Source organism: Myotis yumanensis, unplaced genomic scaffold (genome assembly GCF_028538775.1).
Source record: "Myotis yumanensis isolate MYYU_CA2020_CCGP unplaced genomic scaffold, mMyoYum1.0.hap1 SCAF_10, whole genome shotgun sequence".
Taxonomy (NCBI): domain Eukaryota; kingdom Metazoa; phylum Chordata; class Mammalia; order Chiroptera; family Vespertilionidae; genus Myotis; species Myotis yumanensis.
This window is the reverse complement of record NW_027223761.1, coordinates 48,173,757-48,191,066: the sequence shown is the minus strand read 5'-3', so window position 1 is coordinate 48,191,066 and position 17,310 is coordinate 48,173,757. Positions and strand designations below refer to the sequence as shown.

Below are 17,310 nucleotides of genomic sequence, written 5' to 3'. Positions count from 1 at the left end.
ATGTGGAGAAACCTGTGAAACTGCAATTCATGCTTTACCAGAGCTCCCAGCCTTGTTCCCTGTGGCTGGCACCTGAACACACAGTGAGCTCTTCCTGTAGCACTGTGTCTGCTCATCTCTGGGCCCAGCGCCCAGCACAAACTGGTCTGTAACAGGTGGTGGAAATGAACTCCTCTTTGAAGCCATCCCTTGAGGGCAGGCCAGGGTCTCACGAATCTCACACGGGTGGTCTGTGCCAGCATCCCCCCCTCCCCTGTGGGAGTTACATGCCCTTTGTCTTGGTTGTCAACCTCAGCAGGAGCCCCAGTCGGACCCTCCAGCTTAGCCTGAGGCCTGCAGTGGCTGAGCTGCTAGGCATGTCCTTCAGGTATGTGTTGGCAACTTAGCTTCCCAGAACATACTCAGCTGCTTGATTTACTCTATGATTAAAGCAGTTATAAAATTTGATGGTTAGAAATAACAAAGCAATAAAGATGATGATGGTGGCATTGGTAGTAGTAACTCTCCAATCCCATGCGCCTAGAGGTATAATGTGCGTTACAGTTTACAAAGCATCTGACAAACCCAGCGCCCTGGGGTGAGGGGCTGGCCCAGGGCCACTCAGCCAGAACAGGGCTGGAGCCGACCAACTCCTCACCTGGGACGCATTGTGCATGGCAGAGGGCTGTGGGAGGGGAGATTTGGCAATGGGTGGATCCAGCTCTTGATTCAGTTCTGCCTGCCTGGTTTTAAACCAGTTATTTAACTTCTCTAAGCTTCAGGTTCTTCATCCCTAAAATGGGACCAATACACAGACTAGGAGTGGTGACAACTAGACTAGGAGTGGTGACAACTAAATGAGATCATCTATCCAGAACACTGTTCCCGGGGCCTAGCCTGTGGTAAACTCTGAGTAAGTGATCGCTGTTGGTGTCATTAGTTTGATGACAATGATGATGATCATCATCATAATTACTGACAGTGAAGCAGAGAGCAAGAGGCGAAGCTGCATCATAGGTCAGGATTCCCCAGGAAACAGAATTCACCCCAGATGGTTTCAATGAACAGACGTTAATAAAGAGACACAGGTGTGGGCAAGTGAAGGCAGCCAACCAGGAGGGTGAGACACCCAGGGTCTCCATGCAACAGGAAACGGGAACCCCTGGGCCCGATCGGGTGAGGGCAGGGAAGGATGTTTGCAGAGCCAGGGAGAGCTGGAGGCCTGGAAGAGGGGCCAGATGGTGGGAGAAGGAGTGGACGAAGCAGCACTCTCTCCTCGCTCCTCCTGCTCCTGCCCCACCTCCTTCAGGAGCCTCCCTTGGGTGAACCCAGTGAACAGCACGGGCAGGGCTCAGTTGAGGATGTCGAGACATGGCAGGCAGCTGGTGGGACAGAAACGGAGAATGGATCTGGGAGAGAGGCAGGTTGGGGTGGCAGGTTGTTCTGTGGGCGGTGAGAGGAAGCAGAAGGAGAGTTAGGAAGGGCCGGGTAATGGGTTTAGGCACAGTGGGAACCACTTGGCCAGCCGGTAAGGAGCGTCTGACATGTTTAAACACATGTGTGCCGGTGCTTCTGCCCCCAGCCCATGTATGGGCTCCCAGGATCTGAGCTGGGCACCCTTTCCAGCACACACCCTCCTGCCAGGGCCTCAGCATCACTGCACTGCAGGCCCTTTGCTCCTGGAGCTCTTCTCCACTGTCACATCTTACATCCCGACCCATTCCCTTCTTTTATTTTTAATCCTCATCTGAGGTTTTCCCCATTGATTTTTAGAGAGAGTGGAAAGGCGGGGGAGGAACAGAGAGAAAGAAACACCCATGTGAGAGAGACATACCAATTGGTTGCCTCCCAAACACGCCCCAACTAGGGCCAGAGATCGAGCCTGCAATTGAGATGAATCGAACCCGACACCCTTCAGTCTGAGGGCCATCACTCTAACCACTGAGCAAACCAGTCAGGGTGTGGCCCCTTCTTTCTCGCAATAATAAAGGCCAAGCTGAGTGTGGACCATGACCAACCTCCCACCTGTTCAAAACACATAAATATTTACTGAATTACTTTATTAAGGCTAAAATGAGGGGGTGAGAGGAGGAAATCACAAGAAAACAGAAACACCAATTAGAAAGGATATATGCACCCCTATGTTCATAGCAGCACAATTTACAATAGCTAAAATTTGGAAACAGCCTAAATGCCCATCAACAGATGAGTGGATTAGAAAACTGTGGTACATCTACACAGTACTATACTACGCTGCTATAAAAAAGAAGGAATTCTTACCATTTGCAGCAGCATGGATGGAACTGGAGAGCATTCTGTTAAGTGAAATAAGCCAGGCAGTGAAAGAAAAATACCACATGAACTCACTCATTTATGGATAATAAGGAACATATAACCTGCTGAACAAAAAGATAGAGGCAGAGAAGCATCAAACAGACTGTCAAAGTACAATGGGAAGGCTGGGGAGTGTTGTGGGGGAGGTAAGAGATCACCAAAGGACTTATATGCATGCATATAAGCATAACCAATGGACACAAGACACTGGGGGGGGGGGGGGCAGGGGCTGAGGGCATGTGCTGGGGGGGTAGGGGAGGCCAGGGGAAGGTCAATGGGTCGGGGGGGAGACATATGTACTACTATTTGTAATACTTTAAACAATAAAATAAAATTTGAAAAAATAAAATGGGGAAAATCAAAAGGAAACAGGAGCATGGTGATTGTCCTCTGAGCTTCTGCTTTGTGGTAGGGAAGCCATGAGTTTCTGGACTGCATTCTTCATCATTTGTAGTTACTTAGTCTTTGCCTTGAAGCCGATGTCTTTGGTCAACAGGCACATGCTGATAAGACAGTCACCCACCGAGTTAACAGCCGGAATGTGTCTCAGCCTATGAACACGTTTCCGGGGGGTGTTCCTTCTCCAGTTATAACTGACACCGAGCTGGAGACTTCTAAAGTGCGCCTTTTAAAAATAAAATGTGGGGTTTTCCTGATGATAATGCGGCTAACATCTATTCAGCACCCATTATGTATCAGGGGCCATATGTTGCAGGGATGTGCATTAATTCATTTAATCCTCCAAACAACCCCAAGAGGTCGGTGCTACTTTACAGATGAGGACGCTGAAGCACAGAGTGGTTCAGTAACTTGTCCTAGGTCACACAGCTGCTAGGTGGGGGCATATACTTCAAACCCAGGCTGCCTTTAAAAAGAATGCATCTGAGCAATGCATTTGATTCTGTCTTAGATGTATCTAATACATATTTATCTAAGTTGAACCACCAATATTTTATATTACTTAAGATTGGTAAGAAGAAATGAAGTTTATTCATTTATTTACTTAGCTGGCATTTTATGAGTTCATGGATGCCAGGCCTGCCTCCAGGAACTGCTGTCTGGGGGAGAGGCAGGCATCTAGTTAGATAGATAGTCTATGATGGAACCACATGCACAGAGGTGCAGAGATCACAGAATTCGTGTCCAGAAAGTGGCTCAGTGAGTGGAAGTGAGTCGGGCCAGACACAAGAGCATTTGGACTGAGAACTGGAATTCACCCTAAAGGCTCTGCAGGGCTGCTAGGGGGGCAGGAGGAGGGCTCTGGCCTGATCTGGGCTTAGGCTAAGCATCTGGCACAGCATGAAAAGGCAATGCTTTCTAGCAGTTACGTGGCAAGTTCAACCGCCTCGGTCAGAACTGTGGCTCCACCACTCAGGAACTATGCAACCGTGGGCAGGTCCTTCACCTCGATATCTCTCATCTGAAAATTGCAGATGATCATAGTGCCTGCATCACAGGATTAAAGTGAGGATTCTAATGTTACCATTAAGGAGAGGGCCTTTAGCGTCCTAGGAGGGAAGAGAGCATCTTCAGGCCAAAGGGATGTCTCAGATGTCCACGATTAAAGGCAGAACTTGGAAACCACTAGTTCCCTGACCAAAATGACTCATCCTTGTGTTTTGTTTGGCCTGTAGAGTATTTTGAAATTAAAAATAATAAGTCCAATTTCCCAGCTTGTCTTAAAAACTCACAAGACACTCTGCACTCCAACGTGGCAGCATTGGCAGGCACTGGGTGGCACTGCCCTCGTGGACAGGCCCCCCCTCCCTGTCTGTCAGAGGCCCGGCCCCCATAGGGAGACCTCAGGTGGCCCCGTAGACCACACTCTCACTCTGTGGCTTCTCCGTACGACAGCCACCCAGCAGAATGTGTGTGTACCCATGTTTCTCTGGACAGTGGGACAATGAATGAAAGAACTGAGAGGCTGTGTGTCAAGAACGGAAGAGCTCTCATCACACGTTATGCAGGACATTCTGCTTTCCTTCTGTGCTGACCCCTGGCTCTTGTAGGGGCTATGTTTGCTGCCCCCAGAACCAAAGGAACACATTTGGAAAGAGAAAGAGGGTGTTATGACAGCTTTAAAAAATCCTGGAGTGTCAGTCTAGGGTAAAAAAGGTCAAGATGGGGGAAAGAGGAGAAAGGCAGCAGACAAAGCAGCACCTCTCCTCTCTCCCTCCCACCCATCAGGCACCCTGACAACACCCAGATGTATGGGGCAGGCACCGTAGCTCCCCCAGGTGCAAATCGTGCCACTGATGAGATGGCGAGTCTGCAGGTGAGGGAGTCCTCTCTGGCTGCGTGGCCCTCAGAGCTAGCCCAGCTGGAAGGACACTGTTGTGTAGCAAGAGTGGGAGGAAGGAATAGGAAAAGCTCAGGTTTTAGAGCCAAGCAGACCTGGGTTCAGGGTCTGCCTTTTTTACCACCCTGTGACCTTGAAGTTTGTTCTGAACCTCTGTTTTCTCAGCGGAGAGATGGGGATTGGTTGGCCAGTTAATGAAACCAATGTGTATCAGGTGTGCCAGGATTCGCTGGAGGTGCTAGAACTCAGGAGTGAGCAAAACAGGTAAAGCCCAGGCTTGCACAGAGCTTGCGTATTAGTGGAAGAAAACAAACAATAAGCAAGTAATTAGTTATCTGGTGGTGACGGTGTAGATTGGTTGTTCATACCTTGGCTCATTGGGTTAAATGTGATTATCTATGCAAAGTGCTTACCGCAGTGTCTGAGTAGAGTCATTCATTCTACAAATTCTTAAGGAGCCGCTCTTCTGGGTCAGGCCCTGTGGCAGCTGGGCACATGATTGGAACAAGCCTGTGTTCCTGTCCCGGGGGATTAGGAAAACCAGAGCCCTCTGGCCTTCCTTAGCTTTCCTGGCAGGGATCACTGGAGGGGCAGGTTGAGGCATCTTCGAGGTGGAAGGCGGAAGAGCAGAGACAGGATTCATTTTTAGAGGCTGTGGGTGCAAGGCCCCCTGTGGCCTTGGTAGGGGTGCTCTCACCCCTGGGAGCCAGAGGCCAGTCCCCGCAGCACTGCAGGGTGAATCAAGGTCCGAGGCCCAGATGGACCTGGCTGTGGTCTTTGCCTCCTGGGGCCCAAGCTCACGCCGTTTTCTTTGCTTTCCCGGCTCCAGACCGCTCAGCCCTGAGTGAGGCAAGGACCCTGTTCGTGGATGTGGAGGAGTGCGGGCCAGAGGCCATGGACGTGAAGGAGAGGAAGCCATACCGCTCGCTGACCCGGCGCCGGGACACCGAGCGCCGCTACACCAGCTCGTCCGCGGACAGCGAGGAAGGCAAGGCCCCACAGAAGTCCTACAGCTCCAGCGAGACCCTGAAGGCCTATGACCAGGACGCCCGCCTTGCTTACGGCAGCCGCATCAAGGACATGGTGCCGCAGGAGGCCGAGGAGTTCTGCCGCACAGGTGAGGGAGGGCCCGGGCCAGAGCCTGGGGCAGAGCCTGGAACCGAGCCTGGGGCAGGTGTGCACGCAGGTGTGGCCCTGGGCGTGGGCACAGTGGAGCAGCAGGGCCAGTGAGTGCTGAGTCAACACCAAATCTGCTATTTTGGCACTGGGATCTAGTCAAAGCCTGCCCTGCGGTTCATTCTTAGTTCATTGATTTTCATGCTCACCACTTCCTGGCATAAAGAAGTGGTTAGGAGCGGGGTCCATTCTTGGGGCTGAGTTCAGAGCCATGGGCTCTCCTCCAAGCCTCACTGCTCAGCTGTCAGATGGGCAGGAGTGGCCTCTCTATTGGGCCGAATTGTTATGAGGACCATTGAGATGACGTGTTTAAATGGTAAGTGTGATAACACCAAGGAAGTGCTGAGTAAGTCTTGGCCGTTAGTTTTGTTATCTGTTCATATATTTCAACAAACATATCTTAGCACCTTTTGGTATCAAGTACTGCCCTCACCTTGAGAGGAAGCTGTTTCTGAGATGGACCTAAAAACTTCCTAATTTGGGGACTATCCTGGCACCTGATTCCCACTCTTTCATTTCCTTCACACAGTGGTCACTAAAGCTTATCCATCCTGCTCCAGAGTACCTTTCAAATCCCTCGCTCTTCTCCATCCCCTCCACCACTGGTCCAGTTCAGGTCACTGTCTTCTCTCTGAGAGGATCAGCCACAGCCCCCTTCACCCGGTGCTGCCCTCTGTGGTCTATTCTCTGCACTACACCTCGAGTGAAGTTGGAAATGACTCCCCATGGCCCTTTGCCTGAGCTCCTTAACCTGGCTTAGTAGGGCTTTCCCCACATTCATTTGTCTTTTGGACTATTTTATCCCCTGCCTCTCCACCTCACCACTCATGCTCTGGACCCACTGGACTGCTCACTATGTCCACAGCTTCCATGATATGTTCGCCAGCCTGGAGCCTCTGTGATTCCTGCCAATCCCTGAATGCTCCTGCAGCCCTCCCTGGTTCTACCCTGCCCACGTGCCTTCTACTGATAGGGTTAGCCAGGCATGGTGCTGTGTAATTTATATACATCTTGCCTTTGTTATTTAATCCTTACAACAACACTAAGTTGGTTCATTTGCCCAAGATCACAGAGGTAAGAAGAGCTGGACATGGGTGCACGCGTGTGCGTGCGTGCGCGCACACACACACACACGCTCGCGCATACACACAACATGTGGCCTCCCCCACAGGCCTGGATCCACAGGAAGGCTGACTTGTTGGCAAGGCTGCCTCTCAGGTTTGAAAGATGAGGGTCTGCTCTCTCTCCCAGCTTGTGGTCAAGAGCTCAAACTCAGGCATCAGAAAACCTGGATTTGAATTCTGGCTCTGCTGCTCTTTCTACCCTCAACTCCTTCCCTGAGCAGTGGGATAACTGTGACCCCTCCTAAAAGGAGGCTGCTCAGAATGAACAAGGACTGGAATTAAAGTCCTTGACACAGTACCTGGCATGGAGCAGCTGCTTCCTAAACGCTACCTACTACTAGTCATTGCTGGGTCTCAGTGAGGGGAAGGGACAAAGTGCTACCCAAGCTCCTCTCCAGCTCTGCCCAACCCATGGTTGATAGAGCTCAGGGAGCCCTGCCAGTCCAGGGTGGCTTGGATGCCACCCTGGTGTACGAGGCTGCAGAAGGGGCCCCTTCTTGTCTTTGTAAATAACAAACAAGAAACATTCTCATCTTATAGGTAGCTGTGAGCATTGCAGTTTATGAAGTACTCTCTCTCCCCTTACCTCTCTGGATCCTCAAAAATCCTGAAGGTAGCAGGTCATAGGTTACCACCCCATTTTACAAACAAGAACACAGGCCAGGGTGATGTCACCAGCCTGAGCTTGCACAGCTAGATGTTGAGCAAGGTGGGATGAGCTCCTCGGGAAAGAGGCCAAAGGGACTTAAAGCAAACAGGAGCACATCTCATGTTTGGTGAAATAAATCAGCTGAGCTCACACATCAGAGGGGCCAGGCTGGCTCAATGGGATCGCCGAGCCCTACGAGTCAGCCCTCACCCTGCATTTCTCCAGTCCTGGGATGTCTCAGCTCACTCATATTGACACTGAGTCTGGCTGCTTAAAAGGGTATGCAGGGCAAGCCATATGGAAATCAATGCAGCCAAGGCTGTTTATTGCAAATAAATTTGATATTTCACTTAATGTAGCAGTCATTCTTCATAATGTGTGACTGGTGTCCCTTGGGAGGGCTGGCCCAGCAGAGCAGGAATACTGGGGGCGGTGGGGGGTGAGACTGTGAAGCTGGGAGATGCATAGGACAGGGGTGTAGAAAGATCAGAGGGAGCAAACCGGGCACACAGGAAGTGTGGTGTGCAGTGAGGGTGGGAGGCAGACTGGCCTATGGCACATTCAAAATGTTTAACATCTGGTCTGACCCAGACCCTGGCCACTCAGGATGTCTTACTGGCACTGAACAGCCCAAGCCCCTGCTGTGCCAAGCCCGCTGACATTAACCTTTTAGCAGCTGCATCATGGAGAGACTGGGAGGTGATCGCATTGCGGGTGGGGGCCTTGTAGGGAACAGACTGGAGTGGGCAGAGCAGAGGCTGGGGTACTGGGTATGAGAAGGCTTGGGCATCAGCTATTTACCAGGCAGTATGGGACTGTTTTGTGACTTTATCCTCCTTGCTGGCAAGCACTGCACCCCATCCTGACTGGAAACGGAGACCCAAGGCCCTCCATTCAGTGTGGCAGACCTTTGTTGGCCCCTGTAAGCACCAGATTTTGTTCTAGGCACAGGGTTTTAGGAATGAGCAAGGCATGGCCCTGTGCCATGAGGTCATCATCGGTGGAGGGGTCAGGCCCTTAACTCTGTGACCGGGGCCACAGACTCTGAGGAGCTCAGAGGAAGGACAGTGACTTCTGCACAGGGTGTAGGGTTAGGGGAGACTTCACAGAGAAGGTGTCATCTGAGCAGGTCCTTCCTCAAAGGGTGTAGAAAGTTGGGGCTGGTGGGGAAGAGGCAGAAGGAGCTGTTCAGTCAGAGAAAAGGCACAGTGAGCTCAAAGGCCAGAGGGAGTCCTGGGCTGGGGGCCAGGCTCTGATGGGAAGACCCCTCCTAACCAAGCTCACCTGTTTTCTCCCAGGAGCCAACTTCTCCCTTCGTGAGCTGGGGCTGGGTGAGGTGACACCGCCTCATGGGACCCTGTACCGCACAGACATCGGCCTCCCCCACTGTGGCTACTCCATGGGCGCCAGCTCTGATGCCGACATGGAGGCCGACACAGTGCTGTCCCCTGAGCACCCCGTGCGACTGTGGGGCCGGAGCACACGGTCGGGCCGCAGCTCCTGCCTGTCCAGCCGGGCCAACTCCAACCTCACGCTCACCGACACGGAGCACGAGAACACCGAGACCGGTGAGTGGCAGCCTGGTCTGAGCCGGGCACCTGGGCTGCAGGACCGGGGTTTGAATGACACCATTGCTTGGGGCTCTAGTGATGTTGGTGACAATTGCTTTGCTCTTAGTGGTCAAAAGTCAAAGCCTCCTGCACAGACACGTATAATACCCACCAAGCGGTGCCATGACAGAGAGTGGATCTCCACTCTTTCTTTCCTGATTAGGCAGGTGCCTCAGAGATGGGGAAGCAGAGGGGCCAGGGACATGGCTAACCCATCCCCCACAGCTTGTCTGCTAAGGCCTGGCCTCAGGATCCTGCCTGAGCCCTGCTCCTGCAGGCTCCAGCCTCCAGGTGCTCAGCAGTCCTGGGCCATCGCCATGGGCGCTGCCCCACCCCAGCATCTTGTGTTGATCAGAGATGGCTTCCAAACAAACACTCTCATGGTGGGATAACTCAAAACTTGAGGTTTTGCTCTAGTTTTCCCGTATCTGCAAGATTGTGTGGCTGGGCTAGACTCCGTATTCTACTCTCATTTCTTCAGCCCTTTCTTCCAAGGCCTCCTTTCTCTGGTGCAGGAAAGGGTGTCTGGGTTCAGAATGCTCCTCCTTACCATCAGACCTGAGGGGCCCTGAGTTAGGCCTGCCCTGCAGTTTGCTGCTGCGGGGAGTGGGGAGCGGGGGCGGGAGCCTCCCTTTCTCTGGTGCTTTGGGACCCGCCAATTTCTGGGCAGCAAGATACTTGGGTTATTGGTTGCTTTGAAGGCTTCTCGCCATGGTGACAAATAATCCCTTTTCCATAAAGTCATGACAGAGTGGGGTGCACACCACCCACACTATTGTACATTCCCTGAGAGCTGAATCACTGCTGAATTAAGCCTCTGTTGGGTGATAATGACATAGTCAATGAGCCTGAAGAGCCCGGGCCTTTGATAATGGGGTCAGGGAAATGGCTGCCTGCTTCGCCTGGCCTGCACCCTGTCCTGATTATCCATTTCTGCACTGGCCACCATGCTCCAAGCCCCATTGAACTCAGGGAGGATGGGCAAGCAAAGGAGGTGGGCACGAGAATCTAACAGAGAGACCCGGCCTCTGCATCCCTTCCAGACCTCGACACCCCAAACCCAGACACCCCACAGGCACCCATGCGCTTGCCCACTTTCTCCCAGTTGGGAAGTTAGATTAACAGCTTTGTGATACTCGGGTCTAAATGCTGTCAGTGACTCATACTGACAGTAAATGAGCCATGGGAATGGCTCCCTTTTATCCACTGATGAGGTTGACAGTACTCTTGCTCACAGGGTGTCTCCTCAATTGACAGCTGAAGATGGTCTCAGAGGTGAAGGGTATATGGGCCTTGTCTAGTTGAGCTGGAGCCAGGCTCTCCTCCTATCCTGGTTCTTTCTCTTCCTCTTTTCTCCCTATCCCCCCACCTTTAGTCTTCCTCCCCTCCTCCTCCTCTCTTTCTCTCATATTCTTCCTACTGGCCACAGTTCCCCTTTCCCTGTGATGAGAATTCAGATCTTATGATCAAACAGGGCTCAATTCCATCGGACATGTAAAGCAACACATCACAGTGTGGCCACTTTTCAGGAGTAGAGGGAAGACATATAGAGGGCCTACTGTGTGTCAAGCTGCTGCACATGTGTGACTGATTGCCTCAAATCCTCATAACAACACTATGGTATTTCCATCTCCCAGATGGGAGAACTGAGACTCCAAAAAGGTCACCTGACCCGCCCAAGATTGCATAGCCAGTGAGTCATCAAGTTGGCAAACCTCGGATTTGAACTCAGATTTCTCTGATCCTGTAGTCTGAGCCTTTTGCCCAGCTCCATTGGAATCAGGGAGAGGGTGGGACTCTCAACTGAGGTAATCAAACATGTGTGACCAAGTTCTCAGAGCTCCTTACCAGATGCAACTGCAAAGCATAATCCCCAGCAACTTCCAGCCACAGGAACCGCCTCTGCCTCCACCCGCCCCAGCCTTGCATTAGTCAATAGTAATTGTCAACAGTATTGATAGCGGTGGAGGCTTTTGCTGAGGTCACAGTGATGCTGCGTGCAGCTGCCATCAATAATAACTTTTATGGGGTCCATTAAAGCCAATTTCTGCCCTTGAAGGTTAATGTCAGCAGCTTTTATGTCACTGCTTAATATCCAAAATAAATACAGAATTGACTGGGTAATGTAAACACAAATCTTCCTCTTCAGGGCCGCCAGGCAGAGCCGCCCCTCGGCCTCTCCCGCTGAGTGGAGCCAGCAGGCTGGGGGGCAGTGAGGAGGAGCTGGCACCAGGCCAGGCACACAGTTGGCATTCAGTAAATGTTTTCTAGAAAACAAAGGTTGCAGTGTGAGCTCTATTTCCACCCACCGGGTCAGGTAGGCACAGTGTCTCTGTTGTAGAGTCATTCTGTAATTTTGTCTATATACTGAGCTCCTTGAGTGTGCCAGACATTATTCTAGAATGCAGGATCTAGATGAATATCAGGGGAGGTGGTGCAGGCAGTGTCACAGAGTGGACAGAACAGTGATTCCAGAGTTAGTGAGGATACCTGGCCTTAAATCCTGGCCATGCTGTGTCCCAGCTCTGAAACCTCCTTGAGTCACAGTTTCCTAAAACAACATGCCAGAGGTTACCAAGGGCCGGGAGAGGGAGGAATGGGGAGTTAGTATTCAATGGTTGCAGAGTTTCTGTTTGGGTTAATGAAAAAGTTCTGGAGATGAGCTAGTGGTGATGGTTACACATGTGAATGTGCTTAATGCCACTGAATTGTTCACTTAAAAAATGGTTAAAAGGCCCTGGCAAGTATGCTCAGTGGTTAGTGTTGGCCCCGTGTACCTAAGGGTCACATGTTTGATTCCCAGTCAAGGCCATGTACCTGAGTTGCAGGTTTGATCCTTAGTCCTGGTGAGGGCACATGTGGGAGGCAACCAATTGATGTTTCTCTCTCTCTCTCCCTCTCCCTCTCCCTCTCCCTCTCCCTCTCCCTCTCCCTCTCCCTTTCTCCCCACTCCCACGCTCTCTAAAAATCAATGGAAAAAAGATCCTCGACGGAGGATTAATAACAACAACAACAACAACAAAAATAGCTAAAAGGGTTATGTATGTTTTACCACAATAACAACAACAAAAAGATCAGCATGTTATCTTTCGTACTTGAAGTGTTACCATGAGCTTGTACTACATTTGTGAGGTGTCTGGTCTGGTTCTTAATTCATGCTAGCTATTAATATTAATTTTGCCCTGAGGGTGCAGAGGCTCATTCCTTCATTCCACTCATGGTATGCACCTGGGCTCCAAGGCAAAGTAGGACTTCCCTGAGCATAAGGGAGCCAAGAGGCATTCCCAGTAGAGGCGATTGTGCAAGCCAACGCCTGGAGGCGTGAAGAGGCATGGTGGGTCTGGGGAATAGTGAGGATTTACTCCGCACTTTAATCCCGGAGGCAAATTGAGAAATTCACTTAGAAAGGAAACAATGAAACAGAATCACAGTTACCCCCAAATTATCAAGCAGCCTGGGTGTCAAAAGGGAAATTATTAGTTAACCTAATTAGGCAGCCACGTTGCTTATTCAGAGTCAGAAGATTAGGTGAGCATCTCCAAAGCACAGTGAGAGAGAAGCTCATTACCAAGTTAACTCAATTTCTCCCCTGCCCTCCCTAGCTCCATGCTCATGAGACTTGGTTTTAAAAGTCTGTGGGAAGATCTATCATGAATTCCCTAAGTGGCCGCAGTGCTGTAGCTACCCAGCCATTGTCCTTCATCTGGGATTGGAAGCCGGGCTGCCTCAGCTGGGGTGGGAATTGGACCCCCACACTTGACTACCTGGCAGCTTTGTGAGATGGCCCACACTCCCTCCCGGGAATGCATAGGTGCCAGCATTTTCAGGGAGTCAGAGCCTCCCCCTGGACAGTGTTATTCGTGTAATAAGGGCAGTAAGGCCCCAAGGACCAAGCAGGCGTGGGAAGGGTCTAGTAGCGTCAGAGCACTTGAGAATCTGGGAGCCAGAAGAGAGCTGGCTCTAGACACTGACTCTTAACCTTTTCCCATTTTCTAGCCAAGGAAACTGAGATCCGGAGAAATTAGGTGACGTGCTGATGATTGCACAGCTGGTAAATGGTAGAGCCAGGGTTGAGGCAGATCTGCCTCACTCCAGTGACCAATGCACACTACAGTTTTCTGTAGAGACTGTTTTTTATTAGCTTAACACATACAATTTATATGATCTGAGAGGTGATTCTAGCTGTTTCCAGAACATACACTTTTGTCAGCGTTAGAAAGTTCCAGAAAGCAAACGGAATCAATAACCTGTGAGAGCTGATCAGGAGCTAAAGATCATACCAGGCCACTCTGAAATTGTGGTGTGGTATAGAAAACATGTTTAGAGTAGTGACCATAGAGGTTTAAGAGAAAAATTCCAGCCAGAGGATGTCTGAGAAGGTTTCATGGAAGAGGTGCTGGCCCTGGGCTTTGAGGGCTGGGAAGGACTTTCACGGGCAAAGAGGAGGAAGCCAGGGGATTCTGTGTGCCAAAGGCATGGAGGTGAACAAACTTAATTTGTATCCCATGAGGTTGGAACATCAGAGTGTGAGTGGAGCTATAAGGGCAGGTGTGCTGGGAGGGAAGGTTGGAGAGTTCAGTGGATTGTCTGTCTTTAACAACAATTTGTTGAGCACCTACCATGTGCCAGGTACTGTTTTCAGCATGATCAACACAGACAAACCTGCCCACTCATCAGTGGGGAGTCTGATGATATACAAATTTAACAATTCAATTATATAGGATGTGTTATGGAAAGGGGTGAGGGAATGCCAGATGGGAAAGGGGTTGCAGTCCTAAATATGGTGGCCGGCGAAGGCTTCACCGATGAGATGGCATTTGAGGCAGGTGAGGGGAGAGTGCGGAGGTGTCTGGAGGAAAAGCGATGCTGGCAGAAGGAAGGGCAGGTTCGGGACACTTGAGGCAGGAGCGTGTCTGGCTTGTTTGAAAGCAGCAAGGAGGCCAGTGTGGCTGGAGTAAGGGAGGAGGTCAACGAGGCAATGTGGGGTAGGGATGCATGCAGGCCATTGTCCAGGGAGCCAGGGGAGGGTTCTGAGCTGAGGGGTGACAGAGTCTGATTAACACGTGGACAGGATCATACTGGAGGCAGTATTGAGCTCTCATGGGATATGTTGAGTAGGGGGCTACTGCAGTAAATCCAGGAGACAGGACAGGGCTCAGGCCAGGGGGAGAAATGAGGCAGTGAGGAGTGGATCAGTACCTGCTAAAGGGAAATGAGCTGCTCCTCCCTGTTAGCAGTGAGAAGACCTCAATGCTCTTAGGTTCTGTGACCAAAATGGGCTCCCAGGGGAGGGGCACATCCGATTCTTCTCCTGGCCTCACAGCTTCTTGGGCCCACTTGCAGAGTTTTTTAGCACTGGTCTGTCCCATGCCACAGTCCACACTCTCTCATAGTTCATGGCTTTGGTCATGACCCACAGCCCTCGCCCGTTCCTCATACCATGCTCCATCCCGCTGCTGATCACCTTGGTTTCTGACCTTGCTGCCCAGCTCCCACTCCCAGCCTTGCAGTTCCTCCCACATGAGACACTTGGCACCATCTTTGTTTGCTCTAATCTTGGCTTCTCTTTGGCCATAATTCCAGTCCTCCCTTCTGCTCACTAGCCTCAAACTGCTTTAGTAAAGTTTGACCTAGGACTTCATAGTACCACCTCTGCTGGAGTTGCATGACTGGGGAGCCAGTATGTAACAGCCACTAGCATTGTTGTGCTTGTAGTTCCTCGTAAGAGGACTTGAAGAAGCCCTGGCCTGGTTTAAATGTATCCAAAAATCCACTCCCCACTGGTGAGCTCTGTTGCTCCCCCTGGTGGACAAGTACATACTAGTACAAGAGCACCCTGCTTCTGTACTGGGAGGAGGAAAAGAGAGACAGGGAGATTCAAGCTACACCAAATAAGGATAGATTGCATTCTTGAAACTAGGTTAGGACCTGCGGTGTGTGCACAGAGGTGCAGCAAACCCGTTTTGCTTTTAATCTGAGCCAACATGACTTTCAGTTCCAGTGGAAGCAATGATGTGCACAATGTCAAACTTCCTACCAGAAGACATTTGCAAGGCACTTTTTTCCGATCAGTGAGCTCAGCTTTATCCAGGGAGAGTGACTCCTGGGCCTCTTTCAACTTCATCTAACCCAGGATGACTTCGGGGAAGAACAGAATAACTGATGATGGAAAAATTGCTGTCTACCCTCAAGAGCCTAATTCCAGTGCTGGGTGTGTGGAGTCTAGGGATGAATCTGATTCAATTTGGGGCTCTGTTACCAGTTCCAGGGTGACCTGGATCAAGTCACTTCCTCTCTGGGCATGAGTTTCCCCATCAGCCTAATGGGGTCATTGGGATTCTTAGGCAGCAAGATAATTCTGAAGGAGAATGGACTTTGGAGTCTAACTTAGAATTCCAGCCCAGCCATCCAGGAATTGGGTGGTTTTGTGCAAATATTGAGTCTCACTGAGCCTCACTTTCTCCCTCTGTAGCATGGGTTTGGATGCATGCCTGCCTCCTAAAGTTGTAACAGGCATGAAAGGCGATTGCCCACAGGAAAGATCAAGACTACATTTTCCAAACTGTGGGTCATAACTGATCCTGACATCAGTGCTATGGTTCAGCACCATTATTTGAAATAGTAAATGGAATAAAGAGGAACAGAATTGAGTATATAGCCCATAGTACCATTTTGTGAATTTTTATTTTAGTACACACAACACCTATACTAGGTCACCATATCCAATGTATTTCTTTTATATATAATTATATTTTTATTGAATTTAGAGAGAAAGGGAGAGGAAAAGGGATATAGAAACATCAATGATGAGAGAGAATCATCGATTGGCTGCCTCCTTTACACCCCCTACTGGGAACCAAGCCTGCAACCCGGGAATGTGCCCTGACCAGGAATCAAACTCATAGGTCGATGCTCATCCACTGAGCCATACTAACCAGACTAAATGTATTTCTTACTGTGGAGTTCAATTTTAAAAAATGTTTAAAAGATGTATATAGCAGGACCTTGTGAATGTTAATGCCTTTCCTTCAAGAACCCATCAGCTTAAGCATTCTATGATTCATAATGTTACCATCTTGCCCAAAACTATTGACATAGTATTTTTAGGACCCCTTACTGAGAATGAGTGTGTATCTGGGCAGGGCCTCATGATTCAGTGAAAGAAGCTGGCCTCTAGGGTCAGATGAACTTGGCCAAGGTCACAGGGCTTGTATAATGACAGACCTGGAATTCCTGACTATCTCTTCCTCTTACCCCCCAGTTCCTCCTATATAAATGGCCATTGTGACTGATAAGCCTGAGGTTAGTTATGAGCTGTGCGGACAGTAGGAAAAGCACCCCCAAACAGGAGGAGCTGACCTGGGAGGATACAGAGGCTGGGAGAGTTATCATCTCAGTTCACATAACCTGAATCTCTCCACTTAGCACAAGGCAATTGGAGAGGAATCCAGGGCAAATATACCTGAGCCCCACCTGCAACTAGGATGTCCCCCAACCTGTGGGTCCTTATCACAAATTTAATTGCACACTCATCAACCCAAACAGATTGACCACAATATGGAAATGACTCTCTTTCCTCTGACTTCGGGCTCCTCCAGGAAAATCACTCACAGCTCGGTGTGAAGAAGGGCTGCTGGAAGCTCACATGGGTGTGACACAGGAAACATAGTGCGGGGAGGGTGCCAACGATCATCCTCAGGCTCTCTGGAGCCAGTGCAAACCCCACCAAGTACCTCTTTCCGGGAGAGATCTCAGAGAAGACCAGACCCTCCCCAAACTCTCCCCGAAGTGACAGGCCCAGCTCCCTCTGATGGTGGGAAGTGGAGATGGTGAAGAAGAGCATTAAACTAGCGGTCAGAAGCCTAGGACCTGACTCCCAGCTGCGTGGACTATGTAGGAAATACCACAGGTTTGTTATGTCTGAGCCTGTGGGGATGAAGAGGAGATGAAGCCAGAGAGAAAAGCTGGGCTCTGCCATGGCCCAGGGCGTTCTCACCTGCTGATTCAAGAGTCTGGCCTTTCCCTGAAGGTCGTAAGGATCCACAGAAAAGGTTTAACCCCTAGAGTGCCGGGGAGCGCCAAAAGTGGCGGGAGCACTATCAAAGCTTCGAAATGGCGTCCAGTTCTAAGTCTGCTTTT

At 50.5% G+C, this 17,310-nt stretch overlaps 1 protein-coding gene across 1 annotated transcript in view; it reads left to right on the top strand.

Moving 5' to 3' along the window:
- TENM4 (teneurin transmembrane protein 4) overlaps nucleotides 1-17,310 on the top strand; it is a 743,366-nt gene that overhangs the window by 356,758 nt on the left and 369,298 nt on the right. Inside the window, 2 exon segments of the mRNA XM_070425699.1 lie at nucleotides 5,442-5,729; nucleotides 8,860-9,129. Coding sequence (XP_070281800.1) covers nucleotides 5,442-5,729; nucleotides 8,860-9,129 — 558 coding nt within the window.